The sequence below is a fragment of the Curcuma longa genome, chromosome 4, assembly GCF_044706935.1.
Source record: "Curcuma longa cultivar G26 ecotype Majalengka, Jawa Barat chromosome 4, ITB_CL_G26_1.1, whole genome shotgun sequence".
Taxonomy (NCBI): domain Eukaryota; kingdom Viridiplantae; phylum Streptophyta; class Magnoliopsida; order Zingiberales; family Zingiberaceae; genus Curcuma; species Curcuma longa.
This window is the reverse complement of record NC_133864.1, coordinates 14,082,430-14,096,414: the sequence shown is the minus strand read 5'-3', so window position 1 is coordinate 14,096,414 and position 13,985 is coordinate 14,082,430. Positions and strand designations below refer to the sequence as shown.

The 13,985-nt window shown below is 36.2% G+C and overlaps 3 protein-coding genes across 6 annotated transcripts; 1 reads left to right on the top strand and 2 right to left on the bottom strand.

Moving 5' to 3' along the window:
• Positions 1-262: 262 nt before the first annotated feature.
• On the bottom strand, positions 263-5,471 carry LOC141827992 (microtubule-destabilizing protein 60-like). Its single transcript, XM_074715339.1, has 9 exons — positions 4,628-5,471; positions 4,472-4,520; positions 4,299-4,376; positions 3,913-4,032; positions 2,258-2,356; positions 2,074-2,133; positions 1,896-1,987; positions 644-709; positions 263-510 (listed from the first exon to the last, which is right to left on the bottom strand). Exons 1-9 carry the CDS (start codon positions 5,419-5,421, stop codon positions 483-485), a joined length of 1,386 nt encoding a protein of 461 aa, XP_074571440.1. The 5' UTR covers positions 5,422-5,471; the 3' UTR covers positions 263-482.
• A 1,147-nt stretch (positions 5,472-6,618) lies between these two features.
• Positions 6,619-11,424, top strand: LOC141827577 (uncharacterized). Of its 4 annotated transcripts, none has more exons than XM_074714863.1 (7): positions 6,619-6,800; positions 7,033-7,543; positions 8,761-8,893; positions 8,968-9,135; positions 9,244-9,354; positions 11,006-11,047; positions 11,127-11,424. In XM_074714863.1, exons 1-6 carry the CDS (start codon positions 6,749-6,751, stop codon positions 11,027-11,029), a joined length of 999 nt encoding a protein of 332 aa, XP_074570964.1. In that variant the 5' UTR covers positions 6,619-6,748; the 3' UTR covers positions 11,030-11,047; positions 11,127-11,424. The 4 variants fall into 4 exon arrangements, with proteins under 4 accessions (XP_074570964.1, XP_074570966.1, XP_074570963.1 ...); XM_074714864.1 differs by having other exon boundaries at positions 6,666-6,694; positions 6,743-6,800; positions 11,006-11,424; XM_074714865.1 differs by having other exon boundaries at positions 7,044-7,543; positions 11,006-11,424.
• Positions 11,425-12,024: 600 nt separating this feature from the next.
• On the bottom strand, positions 12,025-13,767 carry LOC141827127 (uncharacterized). Its single transcript, XM_074714388.1, has one exon. The coding sequence runs from the start codon at positions 13,765-13,767 to the stop codon at positions 12,025-12,027; it is 1,743 nt and encodes a 580-aa protein (XP_074570489.1).
• Between the last annotated feature and the right edge of the window lie 218 nt (positions 13,768-13,985).

The window sequence follows — 13,985 nt, the reverse complement described above, 5'->3', positions numbered from 1 at the left end:
ACCATAAGCGCTTTGGTATCCTATTGAGCGTCATAAAAAGTAGAGTACAGAAACACAGCTACTTCTTTTACTGTTGTGTTCATTTCGTATCATTGAACACAATTGGAACTAACAAGTCGTGGGTGCAACAAATAGTGCTTCTTCTTACAAGCAAATGGTAGAAGAAAGATTAGGAAATTGAAATGTTTAATTTCCCTTCTTTTCAGATTACTACATTTAACTCGGAAATTTTCAGACGACTGACCTTTTCTGCTGCTTCAAAAAATAAAAGCATACTTGAAAACTTTGGGAGGAAATCAGTGCCATTTAAGATGTAGATAATTGCTATACACTATATACAGTGTTACAGTAAAGTCCCTATATAGTCAAACACAAGTAGGCACTCTTGAAGGACTTTATTCCCAATTAACAGCGACCCAATCTCCTATGGAAGGAACCAGTAATATTGAAAGATCAGGATGATAACAGACCAATCAGTGTCCTCAGCATTCAAATAGGGAAGCACTAGAGCTAATCAATAAGCAAAGAACCATAAAATAAGTCATCAAGGTATTAAACAGGAATCATATTTTCATGCATTTAGATGAAACGGAAGCTAACATAGTAGCAAATTAAATGAAGTTAGCAGGAAAGTATGACTTACCACGAATGTTTTCTTGGGCGGATATGGAATCTTGGATCCCTTGGGATTGTTTGAGGTTTGTTTGACCTGTTACAATATTAAAATACAATGTGAAGTTAAGCTAACAGCATCAACAATTAAGAAAAATTAAAGTTAAAGAAACTAACGATTTAGGTAGGATTATTGTCCATTAACTTGTTAATGGTATGAACATGTTGTTCAAAGATAATCAATGAATTTATAACAAGTAAAATCAAAGGTGAGGTACTGAAAAGTTTTAGTTCCTGTAATATAGAGTAACTTAATTGATCTTAATATTACTAGTGATTTATCTTTGTATAGAGTTAATAAATAACGATGGTTACATCATTTATCATGTTAGAGTAGTTTGGAACTAACATGGCTTTGACACCAACAATAGGAATGATAACAGCATTTATCAGCTTCTATCAACTTTACAAGAGTGGCCCATAGTTGTGGTGGGCCTTGGTAGCATCACCAAGTCTACGAAAACTTGAAACAATTATAAATTAGGTATAATGGATAGAGAGACCAAAAAGATTTCAGTTTTACTGTAAGAAAAACTAATTTAAGATTTCCTTTCATAAACTTCAATGGGGGATAAATAGCTGGTCCCAAATATCACAAAGGGAGTCATTTTGGAGAGAAATTTATTTCATATTATTTTCCACTTCTACCCTCCATTAATTACTTTTTATTTTAATTACATTTCTCATTGTTGTTTCTCTATGTGGCTCTTAAATTCTTTCTAATTCCCAATACACTTGGGGTTGGATAGGGGTAATTTAGTATTAGCTCTATTATGTGTCAAAGAGTAAGCATATTAATTCTTTTTTAAGAGGTGAAAAATTCTAAAAGTGTCTCTTCGTGAAATAGTTGGGAATAAATTGTTTGAAGTTGTGGTCAATGATGATATATCATTCATTAACTTCAGACTAGTTGACCCATGGTTGTGGATCTGGTACACCAAATCTGGGAGAGACCACAAACTTCCTTCTAGATTTTTTTTCATCACTTCAACATCGATCAAATTACAAAAGAAATGAGAGCAAGTGTTGCAGAGTTCAGGTAAAGTGTGGAAATAAGAATTTAATTGGATGAAACTTGGCAACAAACAACAAAATTAAAAAACATACTACTAGATTCAACAAGCCAATGCCAACAGATAAGAGGGATGTTGGTTGGGAAACATGCCTTACAAACTGCATACGCTGTTAGCAAAAAGAATGGATAGGTTCTGCAGCAAACGTACCTTTTAGGGACAAAGGGTCGATCAAAGTATGGCATTGGCTGAGCTTTAGGCACAAGTTCTCTTCTGAGCCTCCGTATTTCTTCTTCCTCCAACTGCAAGAATAATTTAAATGTACAGACAAAACATGAATTGATTTGAATATTAGAAAGCAAGTCACAAAGGAGAAAGATAAACATACCTTCTGCTGCATCTCCCTTTTTAATCTTAGCTGTTCAGCAAAGCTCATCCGTTCGGCTACCTGGCAAAAGTGTAAACAGTTAATCAGAGGCAAAATGATGCAGGTTTCTAATATAGATTGACTTTAGCACTATACTGCAGTTGTGCTAAAGAGTTTTCTAGATGATAAAGTCTACGAAGCTTACAAGATTATCAAATTCAGCCCTTTCTACTGCACGAACATCGCTGTGCAAAACAATGTCTAGAGGCTCAGTGCTTTCTTTGGCAGGAGGCTTCAGCAAGTGCTAAACAATATATCAATAATACCATAGGTTAGCAAAAGGAGAGACCCCATAGCAGCAGCACAGAAGTGAAGACTACTGACTTGGAGATTAACATAAGCAAATTATCCAAATGGTTAATGATCATACCAATAATGCAGTTTAAGTATCATATCAGTGCATATTTTTCAAGCATTGTTCAACTTTAGCACAAGTTAGTCAAAAGGAAAAAAAAAAAGAAACTGATTACTCTGCTAAATAAAATGAAACAATTTTTTATCATAACTTCCATAAAAAAAATCACAAATCATAATGAAGAATATTTATATACTCTCTGAAACATCTTGCCCAAACCTATAACATGATAAACGTGAGGATATCATATATATAGCTAATACTTCAATAAAAAATTGACCAAGTTCATTGAAGCATGCCTAATATCTTCTTTCTCAGCACATGTCATGCTCTATTCAAACTATCAGCTATGATAATAACTAAAATCGCAAGTATCTACCATCTGCTAATCTTGATAAAAAGTTGTAGGAAAATAAGCATGTTCAAATTGAACCAATGTGCATATATAACAGCTTGTTGAAAGGGAGCATGTTTTAATTTTGTTTCATTTCTATTGCACTATATGATTGGTCTTGCCAAGTGTAAAACATCATTCACTCAGATTTCAGCTATTTAAAAGTTTTCCTAAAAGGGACTTTTTTTAGTGAGATGAGGGAGAAGTGGGTGCTTATAGATAGCAATGTAGTGGCATACAATATTTTTGATTTTTTAATACTGTTCCGTAAATTTTCTTTTTTAATGTAGACCAGTATACATGAATATAACAGAATACAAGCTCGTTTGGTGTTGAGTTACTAGTATGATTTTGGTAAAGATAACAAAGAATTTTGTGTTACCATAGGAAGATTGTGGTTAGCCACTAACATCAACAAGATTACAAGAAGGCTAGAATCAACTGCAATGCACAGTTGTTAGAATAGGTAAACTTCAGGAAATGAAAATTAAAATGTTATCATTTTAACAGTTCATATGTTTTTTGACCTATGAGCTTTGTCATGTTTATACGTGCAAATTATTCTTGATGAACTTCCTTTTGAGAAAGTAACAGTGAACACTAAATGCTGGAGAACTCCCAGCATAGTTACGTATGCTTTTCTCAAGCTTCTTCATGCTTCACAATAACGACAAGGGCACTTAATAAGGGAAATGTTCTAAGAATAAACTCATTTATCAAATTTATTTGCATCACACATAATAATATTCAACTTTGAACAAATATCTTCAGTTGGAGATGCAGTAACTTTAAAAACTATCAAGTAGTATGATAATCTGGGTTATACTAAAATTGCATGCCACAAATTAATTTGACTGATGAAATCTCAAATCAAAACATAGTCATTGATTTCTGAAAGAGAATTTTCTTATTTCTGTAATAAGATTTATCCAAAAACCCATCAGTTTGTGTTATTAAAGAATAATAAATAGTAAGAAACAAAATTAATTTTTATACAAGGATCACTTCAAAGAAGCATATATACTTTTTCATGAAACTTGAAGATTATCACCTCTGGTTCATCTGTGGTCCATGGAAGACCTTGGGCAATAGGTATGTGCTGTTTCTCCTCCTCCATCAACATTTCTTTCACTTTCTTGATAAATTGTTCTTCCTTAATCCTTCCTCTTTGCTAGAAATATCAAAATAGATAATTCAATATGAAGCTTAACTAAATGGTGCTGTATTAAATGGGATATTAAAATTAAGAACAGGCATCTTAAAATGCTTCTATTTCTATCTCTTATCTTTAAATATGTAGTACAAAATTAAATTCCTAGACAAAGCCTAATAGATGAGTGGACTGTGTGCCTGGTTCCAAGGATAACAAACTTAACTGCATTTCCTTTGATCAGTGAAATATCTATTCCTTACTAATTAAATAAATTAACAATGTACCTCAGTCCTAAGCTTGAAAGGATGTTGGCTTGTCACTTTTAACATCTTATTCCAGCTACTCCTAAGAGAATCAGAAGTCTGTCAAGGAGATATCATTCTCATTATAAAACACCTAAAACAAAACTCCAAGAAGAGTTCTCTAATATCACTGTCACACAGACTCCAAATCTTACAATACGTTTTTTTCTTCCTTCATTGCAAGTCCTTCTCCCCAAGCTCAACCTAGCATTGTTATGTGAATAGTGTTCATTGAGTGTTGACCGAGATATTATATAAATGGTATAATAAGGGGAGAAGACACCAAACTTCGACAGTGTAAGAATTCTAACCTTTGATCGCTGCTATCTATCAAAGAGCACAATTTTGAGTCTCTTGGAAGTTCTCTAGAAGGTAAAAACTCTTCAGAAGAGACAACATAAGCAGAAGAAGTTTCAGCTGCCACAGTCTTGGATGATTTCTGCAATCCTAGCAATGGACAATTAAATGGATTCAGGTTCCTATACACGCATTTCTCAGCTTCATCGTCATTTGAAATTGAAAGGAGGCTCTCGAATGCTTTAACCAAATGCTTCACGCGGCCAGACTCAGGCTCCGGTATTATGTTCATAGCGTCTTCCATCACCAAGTTTCTCGTATTTTTATCCTCTGTTCCGTACGATGGATTTTCAATACCAGTATCCAAGATCTCCCTCATCCCCTCCATTCCATCCTTCTCGGTTCTATCTATAGATCCTTCAACTTTGCCGATTGCGGGGTTTGCGACTGCGGCGGCAATGGAAGGACAACCTTTCCTGAAAAACTCATCCTGCGACGCTCGAAGGGCCTCATAGGCTTCTTTTCGGCATCTCTCGAAATCCAACCCGTTCCCTACCCTCCTCGAGCCCTTCTTGGCGACGATGAACTTCCTTGCTGGCTCCGGCGGAGGCGGCGGAGCGACGATCCGACCGGCGGTTCTGGAGGCGGACTTATTCGATTGGGCTGACCTAATCGCCGTTGATTTCGCTGATTTCTGAGAAGAAAGAGGAGATGAAAAGGGGACGTTAGGATCATAATTCTCGGAAACCTTCAGGACACCAGAGACCCGAGATCCGGAAGGCTGCAGTTTCTTCGAAGGAGTGGCCATTGCAGGACAAACCGGTGGAGGAAGGAAGGAGGTCGAGAAAAGGGAGACGACGATGATCTTGATAGGGAAGTATTGGAAAACGAAGAAGTTACAGGACGGCGCCGAGCGATGTTTCAGCGACTAGCAACGAAGTTACAGGACGCCTTGCAATGGTTCTTGTACCGCGTCATTTATGCGCTGGGCTGATAATGGCCAGATTGAACCGGATTGTATTCCTAATTAAACCGCTTGAACCAGTTGATCCGGTCTAAACTTTCTAAAAGTGATCACTCGTTGCTTCGTTCTTCTCGTCTCTCCGGCGAAGAACCCCAGTTGCTTCGATCCGACGGGCTTCGCGATTCCGCCCCTAATTAAGCGCGTTGTTTGCTTCGGCTTTATTTCGATTTGTTCAGAGGTTGTCCTGGTACGATCTGCTGCTCCTGGGGTTTGGTTCTTCTCCCCCTCTTCCGTCGAGTCAATTCGATGAGTCCTTGTCTTGGACTAGGGTTGGGTGCGTCGTTTTAGACTTCCATGATGTCGATTTTCCTTTTTTCGGTTTGGCCCAAGCGTTGATTGCAAGTGTTTGCCGCTAGGGCTTAGGTTTCGTGTTGGAAGGAAGTCTGTTCCATTTGTCGCGCTTGAATGTCTGCTAATTCGGTGGATGTGAAATGGTTGCAGAAATTATTGTATATAGCGTTAGCAGAACTAGCGAGTTTTATGTCATCTTATGTATTTATTATTTCTCGACGATATTGGTGTTTTTGCCACAAAAAAAAAGCACTTCGTATTTTACATCTTGCTAGTTAATTACGTCTTTTGAATAGTTGTGCTCTATTTGTGACAATTTTAGTAATTAAATGCCATTTGAGTCTATTTTAGTCAGTTACTTTCATGTTTATATTTTTGCTTTATTTTTCAGTAGGAATCTTCCCATTTTCTTTTGCCATCTGTTCGTATTTAATAGATCATTCATGCTAAGGCTCAATTAGAAGTGTATGTGTATGTATGTATGTATGATTAACTTGTTTGGCATTTTATTTGTGCAGTATCAGGATTATTAAATTGGCATTTTATGATATTGAGTTTTTCCAGAAGTTAACACTTCTTCATTTTTAGATTTTTTTTTTCGCTCCAAGTTGTTTATTATGTTTAAGCCAAAACTTCAATCTAGGTATATCAATATCACAAGTGCTTTTTTTATGTTCTCTATTGTATGCAGTATATTCCAGATGACCCTTGAATTTCTAAGACGAGTATGGTGAACACATTGAAGAAATTCAAAGAAAGAGTGGTGTTACTGCAGCCAGGGTTGGATGAAATTGGAGTCTCTGCCTGTAGCTAGGATAGGATGCATATCGAGGAAGTGGAGAGGGAGTTGAGGAATTGCTATCAAGAGATAGGTAGATAATTATCATTTATCAATTTTTTAAACTATTCATCATCATATTGTTTTATGCTAGGAAGTCATCTTGATTATGGGTAGGTGTGCTCAAAATACCATTTACTTTAAGCTACTTATTATAATTCAATTTACCTTTTGGCAGTAGTTTATACTTTATACACAACTGTGTGCCTGATTTTTCCTAATAGCACTTCAATACTCACTTATAGCATTAATTAAAAACCACACAGAATATTTGCAGGATCAATTGAATTTGCGGAATGTTGAAGCAAATTTTATGGCTGAGCAAGTTCAGAGTCTTGAACTAAAGCTTGCAGGAGCTGAAAAGTTAGATGATAAGCTAAAGATAGTTAGCAATGAATTAGTGCAAGCAGATTCTCAGTGTTTGAGATTAATGAGGGAGTTGAAAAATACAAAGGAGGAGCTGATAATGTCTGACCTGCAAAGAGAGAATCATGAGGCAGTGATATTGGATTTACAATGTGAAATTGAGAGTTTGAAACTTGAGATTACTGCTTTAGAGCAGAGATATGTTGAAGCTGAAAGGCTAGGGCAACAACTAGCTGAAGAGAAAGCAAGAATGGATGAATGTTTTGTGACATTACAAAATCAACTCAAGGAGAAGCAACACGTAATTAGTTATCTGGAAGATGAGAACACAGTTCTACGAGAGAGGATGACATTATTTCATGAAAATGCTAACCAGTCTCCCAATGATGTTGAACTTGACAAGTATTTGAGGTATTACAGTAAGGTTATTACATCAATGCTTCTGCTTCGTTAGTTAGCAATTTCTCCTATTTGTTTTTCATGGAACTTCTAAACCTTGTATTTTGCATATGGAATTATTACTAGGGTTTCTAAACTTCATGCAAGAGATTGCTGAATTTCTATTTTGTATCGCTAGATCATGGTACGTGCTTAAAAATGACAACCTAGAAGATTGATCTGTACCCTTGAAGACTTTAAGACATTTATGCCACATGCTGTGATTTTAAACATCTACATAGAAGATGTTTGCTGCTCTGTCATCACTATAGTTCTAATTAATAGATGTTACACTTGGAAACATATGCAATTTTTGCTGTTCCTTACAGAGATGTTTCAGGGAACAGATCTCATTGAGAGTCAATTCATTTATATCACAACCTTGTGAGTTTATAAATCTAATAAAATGTTTTTTCCTGATCCATTGTAATTTGTTCTGGCTAGTGGATATTTCGTTTTTATTATTTTTTTCTTGCTTTTTATGCTTTCCCTTTTATATAAGTTCAGTTGATTTATCTTGTGCAAAATCTCTGCAGCTCCTACACCTAACAACTTCACTTTAAGTAACAATAAATCAATATGTCATCTAATGAACTCCTGAGTTAGATTGTTTTATAACTAGGTATGCATGTGGAAGTTGAGATTGTACTGTATCCTTGTCATTTCCCCCATTTTTGGAGCAAAGCAATTGCAATTTTAACTTTATTGTCAACTCTTGACTACACTTTTGTTTAGACACAAATGTTGTTACCTGGTGACTTGGATGAAGCATTGGTGCAATCCACATGGAAGCATGTCAGAGGTGTATGCATGATAGGCTAATTTTTTGGCCTTATAACATGATCTTGGCATGCCTGTCATATGATAAGGAGATTGTATAGCTTTACCAACTGTAGGTTGATGCATGCACTGCTTAATATGCATCCATATGTGCCATGCATCTACTGAGGCGATTGGGGATGGGAATATTCCAGCATGCCCTGTAGACTGTAATTGTTTGTGGTCACTTGAGGAACAGTTTTGAATACTATTTACTATTTACATTTTTTTATTCTGTTTAGTTTATCTATTTTTTTTTTCAAAATACTACCCTTTGCTAGATTTTGTAAATGTCAGTCAGAAACATGCTGTGAGATTATTTCCAATTTTTTCAACCCTTGAGCTTTAGTAACAAAATTGCTATTATGAAGTCCTTCCTCAGGGACTGTAGTGCCATCCATGGCTAAGCTAACTGCAACATCTCAAGATGAAATTGTGACGGATGAGATAGAGAAGATGGCTAAACAGATCCATGAATCTGGACTTCTAGTTAAGCAGCTCAAGGTCTGATGGTCAGTTAATTGCCCTTTTTGACACCTTGCAAATTCTTTCTTGATGCATTTTGGTTTGATTTCTAGGAAGAGCTAAAGGAAGTCAAGCTCAAGGCCAATGAAGAAGCAGAAGATCTTACTCAAGAAATGGCTGAATTGAGATATCAGTTCACAGTCATGCTTGAAGAAGAATCCAAACGGCGAGCTTTTGTTGAAGAAGCATCTATTAGGAGAGTTGAAGATTTAGAGTTGCAGGTATACTTCAAACCAAGAAAGAACAATTTTTTGTATGTTTAGTTTTGTGTTTCTCCTACTTACAAATTATTCTAATTTTTCCTCTTTTCTTATTACATGAATATATAGGTGCAGAATGAGCAAGAAAGATCTGCTACAGCCATGAGGCGTTTCCAGGAAGTAAATGAACTTGCTAAAAAGCAGTCCACTGAAATTAGCAAATTAAAGAGGGCATTGGAGGTCTAACAATTTTCTTTGTATAATGTTCATTTAATCAACTGCCTTTGATATTTTTTCTGCTTAAAATACTATTTTCATAAGCAAAAATGATTTACATTTATTTTCCAAATTAATTGAAAGCTCTATTGTGGTTGTTATCATCACTAAGAACTGAGAAAGTTTGGTTTGGAAAGAAAGTAAAGTACAAAACCCAATGAAAGAGTATTTGCTCACATGGTATCTTGGAGCTACCATGTAGGCAGCTTTGCTATTAGAAGCAAAGATGTTTTCTAATCTGATCCATAGTCATCAAAATCATGAATTATCTACTCAAATCTAATACTTTTCTGCAAAAGGTGGAATCTGCCACTCCAGCGGCCCCACGATCATCTGTGAGGAGGTAAATCGAGAAACTACAGTTGGCTACAACGGAGGAGGGTATTGTCTCAGCTTCGTCGAGATTTGAACCCTTGCCCTCTTCTGCAACTCTGTTCAGTCATAATCAACTCAGCTATGCCCTGGGGGCTACTCAAATCTAATACTTGAAGCTCTCTTGGTTGGCTTGCCAATTTATTTCTAGCGTAATTCAGAGGTAGCTTGACAGAATGAAAGTTACATGTAGATTTGCAGGATATTTAGTTAAGATATCAGATGTGGATTAACACCTTGCCAATTTATTTCCAGCCTAAGTTATAACTACCTGAACAAAATGAAGTTATACACTTAAATCCTTGGAGGATATTTAGTTCAAAATTAGATTTGAATTATTAACTTCTTCCTTTTAAAACTGATATTTCTAAGAGCTGTGATTTAAAATAAGCAGGGGGAATTTGTAAATATGATCCAAACTTCAAGAGTTTTAACTAACAGGTTGGTGCATGATAATTATTTCTGCTGGCTGATGTTGTTAAGATCGTGTTTTTTTCAAAAGATATATACGGAGGCAAACCTACAGTCTTTTAAGATTGTTTGTGACCCAAGTTTATTAATGTTGGTGATGGGGAAATATGAACATGAACAAATCTAATGCTATTCTCAGATGTCCTAGGTCCTAGCTAATCTCTTCAGTTAGGTGAATAAAGGAAATGACGAGAAAAAGGAAGTCTATGGAATAGGAGCAATGGGGGAAAGGGGAAATGATGAGAACATAGAAAGGCAAGGAAAATAGGAGCAGAATGAGATCATGTGAAGCGAGGAGAATGTTTCTCAAGGAAAATTGGGAAGTGAGGTATATAAAAGAGGAGAGTAGGAAGTAGTATATGTTTATCATGAGCATCCTTGTGATTGCTGCTATATACAAGGTTTTGCTCTGAAATGATTTTTCTTGATTGCAAAATATTGAATCCCTCTGTTTCTGTAAACCGAGGCCTTTAGAGTAACACTGGCTCGAACCACTTAATGGCTATGCTGCTGCACAAGCCATTGCTGAAACATCAAGTTCTAGCTAAACATCACATAAGCCTCAAACCTTGTATCCACCTAGGAAACAATGCACTGTTCAATTGGAAAATCTCTCTCCGTTGCTCTTTAGACCAAAATTTAAAGGATTGTGCTCTTTAATAATTCCAATTTCATGCCTTTCTATTACTTAATCTTAACCAATTATTTTTAATATGATGTTAGTTCATGAATGTTTTATATACTGATTGGTTGCTATTTAATCTTCTTTCAGAAGCTTCACCTGGAAAAGTTCTAGCGAGCAATAGTGAAAATGGTAGAGTACCTACTAATTTGTTAGGTTGTCTTTGAAGCAGTATTATTCAATGCGATAATGATGATCACGGATTCTTCAGATAATTGAAGCAACAATAGTCAAGTGCTTGGCTTTTTTTCTCCCCCGAATAAACTGCTGGCTAGTAATTATGATTTTGCTAAGCTCGTCTGAATTGCAAATCCCAAGGGTGATGTGGAGATATCAGCCAACCTCTGATTGAAAAAGAAGTCCTTTTTTTTTCAATCATGAATCATTCTGATGTGGAAATTTCTAAAAAAATTCTTAGACAAATTGACAGCAGTGTAAAATATTGGGAGAGATTTTATTGACATCGGGCAATAAACGTTCTAATGATGGTTTTTTCTTTGAAATTGAAATTAATGTGTCTGTCTTGTTTTGTAATGATGTTTCAGTTGGAAATTGGATCAGCTGCATTTAAGCATCGGTTTACTTGGCGGTGGAACGACTGTACAGTTTCAGCATATGAAAAACTGCTGCTGTTGCGTTAAGGTAACAACTATCTGATGGTCTAGTAACTTGTTATTTGTTTGTGTTTTGACTTGAAGGAAACATGGTGAAAATGTATAATTTCTCAAGTACTTGTAAGGAAAAAATACAGGGGTTAAAGGAGTAAATCCAGGCCATAAGACTCCTAAAAATGAATGCTAAATCCAAATATAAACTCTCAGACAACAGTGTCTATAAAATATTATCAATTATCCAAGTCAATTTACATGCGTTAGCATATATTCAGCTGGCGGTAAATCAGCTAGCAGACTACACTAGCTAAACTTACCAGCTTCATGTACACTTGACTTTATAAGAGCTCATTTCCATGTCTCCTAGTTATTATACTTGCGAAAGCACTAAGTCTCCTATAGTTAAAACCTACTTCTATTGATTATTGCCTTTGCCATTAGCAATTCGACAATGGATGACACACCAGCAAGTGAATTTAAGTTGCAAATGCTATTTTCTTATTTCGGAGAATGGAGAGAAATCACCGTTTCAAATGCCCTCACCAATGCCTGCACCTTTCTGTTTCTGTTCTGGCCAAGTTTGCATGCAGTTTCTTCGATCACATTATTGAATAGACCAAGCAGGTCTCTCTTTTCCTGAACATCTTGATGCCTCAGCACAACTGCTGTTGCTTCAGGATCAAGATCGTTTGGAACTTCCACCGTTAGCATTTGTTGGAAATCTTTCCTAACAACTTGACCACAATCGCCACTCTCAATCTTATGCGGAATGCTTCTTCTGAACTTCAACATGTGAGGTACAGAAAGATTTTCTTCAGGATGAACACTGGCAGTTTCTTTCAACCTCGTTTCTCTGATCATTGAAGTTTTGGTATCGATGCCACTTTTGATTCCCTCCACTTCACTGAGTTCGCTGATTGCAGAATCTGATTCGTCAATTATGGTGTCACTGCTAGTTTCCACTTCCTCAGTTTCATCCTCTGGTTCAGTTAATTCAGTAATTGAAGAATGTGATTCCTCAGTTTCTTCATCATATGCCAATGAATGGGATGACCAGTAATCCTGCTCTATGCAGTTTGAATAATTCTCCTCATCCATTGGGGAACTTAGCTCGGCTAAAGAGAAGTCAACACATTCTGGTTCTGGGGATTCAGCCTGTGAAGAATCTTGAATGCCTTCCAACTTCCATGCTATCTGAGTTAGAGAAACAAAAGCATAATTCTCCTTTTTTGATCCTTGTTTAAGATCATCAGAGTTACTATTGAATTTTGGCTGAATAGCAAAAGTTGTTTTAGCCTCATTGTTTTCTTCATCAGGCTTCACCATTCTAAATTTTTGGTTCTTGATCATTGCCTCCAAACATGACTCATTATTGTCAGCATGTTTGTATGAATGCGAAGGCATTTGCAATTTCACTGACTCCTTTTCTACCATCCTTGGCGTACCGGTAATATTCCTTCTCATATGTGCTTCATTGCTTGAACTATTTGAGCTCTTAATAGCAGGTTGAGATTCAATCCTACCCGTAGTTGTGTTTGCCTTTGCAAGATAAGTGGCAGTATCAATCTTATGGGATGGCAATGAAGCCGTTAGCTTAAATCTGCAATTTTCATAAGATTTAGTGCTGCCCTTTGTAGGTGTCTTCTTAAGCATGTTGCGTTTTCCAGGAGAATATGTTTTCTTTAAGGGGAAAGCAGGTTCTTTGGGTTGATATTCAGACTTACTTCCACTCTCACGTTTCAAATTTTCATTGTCCATTTCTCTACCTTGATTACCTTTACCTTTGGAAGATACACAAGCAATTGCGTGCTTCACATTTGTAATTCTTTCGAAGTTGACAGATTCTTTCATCCATGTAGACTCCTTAAATATTGGAGTAGTTTTCTTCTTAATGACATTCAGTTTATCTACATTCAGCAATGGCTTCGTACGAGCATGTCTATTTCTCGTCTCTTCTAAATCCAAGTTATTCACTTGATGTGGATCTTTATGCTGCACTTCTTCACCCAAACTATCATTAGAGGAACCTTTACTATCATCTTCAGTGACATACTTGATTCCATACTTGCAATAATCATGACAAGAGCCTTTAGGAGTTCTTAAGTAGGCAGGAAGGGACTTTCTATGACTGTCAGAAGCAAATAGTGGACCTCCAGCAATTGTTGGACCAGTTAATTGTCTTCTTGTTCCTTCCTTTGATTCTACAGTTACTCTATTTACTGAGTTCAAAAACTTCTCCATCCCTGTAAGTATAGGAATAGTTTGGAATCTTTAGAAGACAGCTATCACCAAATGCCTGCCTACTATGAAGCATATAAGCAAGATGAACATCTCATAGAAAAGAGAATTGAAAGAATTTTGATCAAGATGAGGGAACTACTCATAAATTCCATCACAAAGCTTTTTGTAAACTATGAATCTATAAAGCATGTAAAGAGAAAATGAACCTATTATTCCAG

What these genes read in the sequence shown, in the direction of transcription:
- LOC141827992 (XM_074715339.1), bottom strand. Translation starts at nt 5,421, where the DNA reads ATGGCCACTCCTTCGAAGAAACTGCAGCCTTCCGGATCTCGGGTCTCT. An exon ending in AAGGAAGAAAAAAACGTATT is followed by an intron (nt 4,377 to 4,471) that starts GTAAGATTTGGA and finishes TCTCCTTGACAG; the next exon opens with ACTTCTGATTCTCTTAGGAG. An exon ending in AAAGGGAGATGCAGCAGAAG is followed by an intron (nt 1,988 to 2,073) that starts GTATGTTTATCT and finishes TTATTCTTGCAG; the next exon opens with TTGGAGGAAGAAGAAATACG.
- LOC141827577 (XM_074714863.1), top strand. Translation starts at nt 6,749, where the DNA reads ATGCATATCGAGGAAGTGGAGAGGGAGTTGAGGAATTGCTATCAAGAG. An exon ending in TTCTAGTTAAGCAGCTCAAG is followed by an intron (nt 8,894 to 8,967) that starts GTCTGATGGTCA and finishes TTTGATTTCTAG; the next exon opens with GAAGAGCTAAAGGAAGTCAA. An exon ending in AATTAAAGAGGGCATTGGAG is followed by an intron (nt 9,355 to 11,005) that starts GTCTAACAATTT and finishes ATCTTCTTTCAG; the next exon opens with AAGCTTCACCTGGAAAAGTT.
- LOC141827127 (XM_074714388.1), bottom strand. Translation starts at nt 13,767, where the DNA reads ATGGAGAAGTTTTTGAACTCAGTAAATAGAGTAACTGTAGAATCAAAG.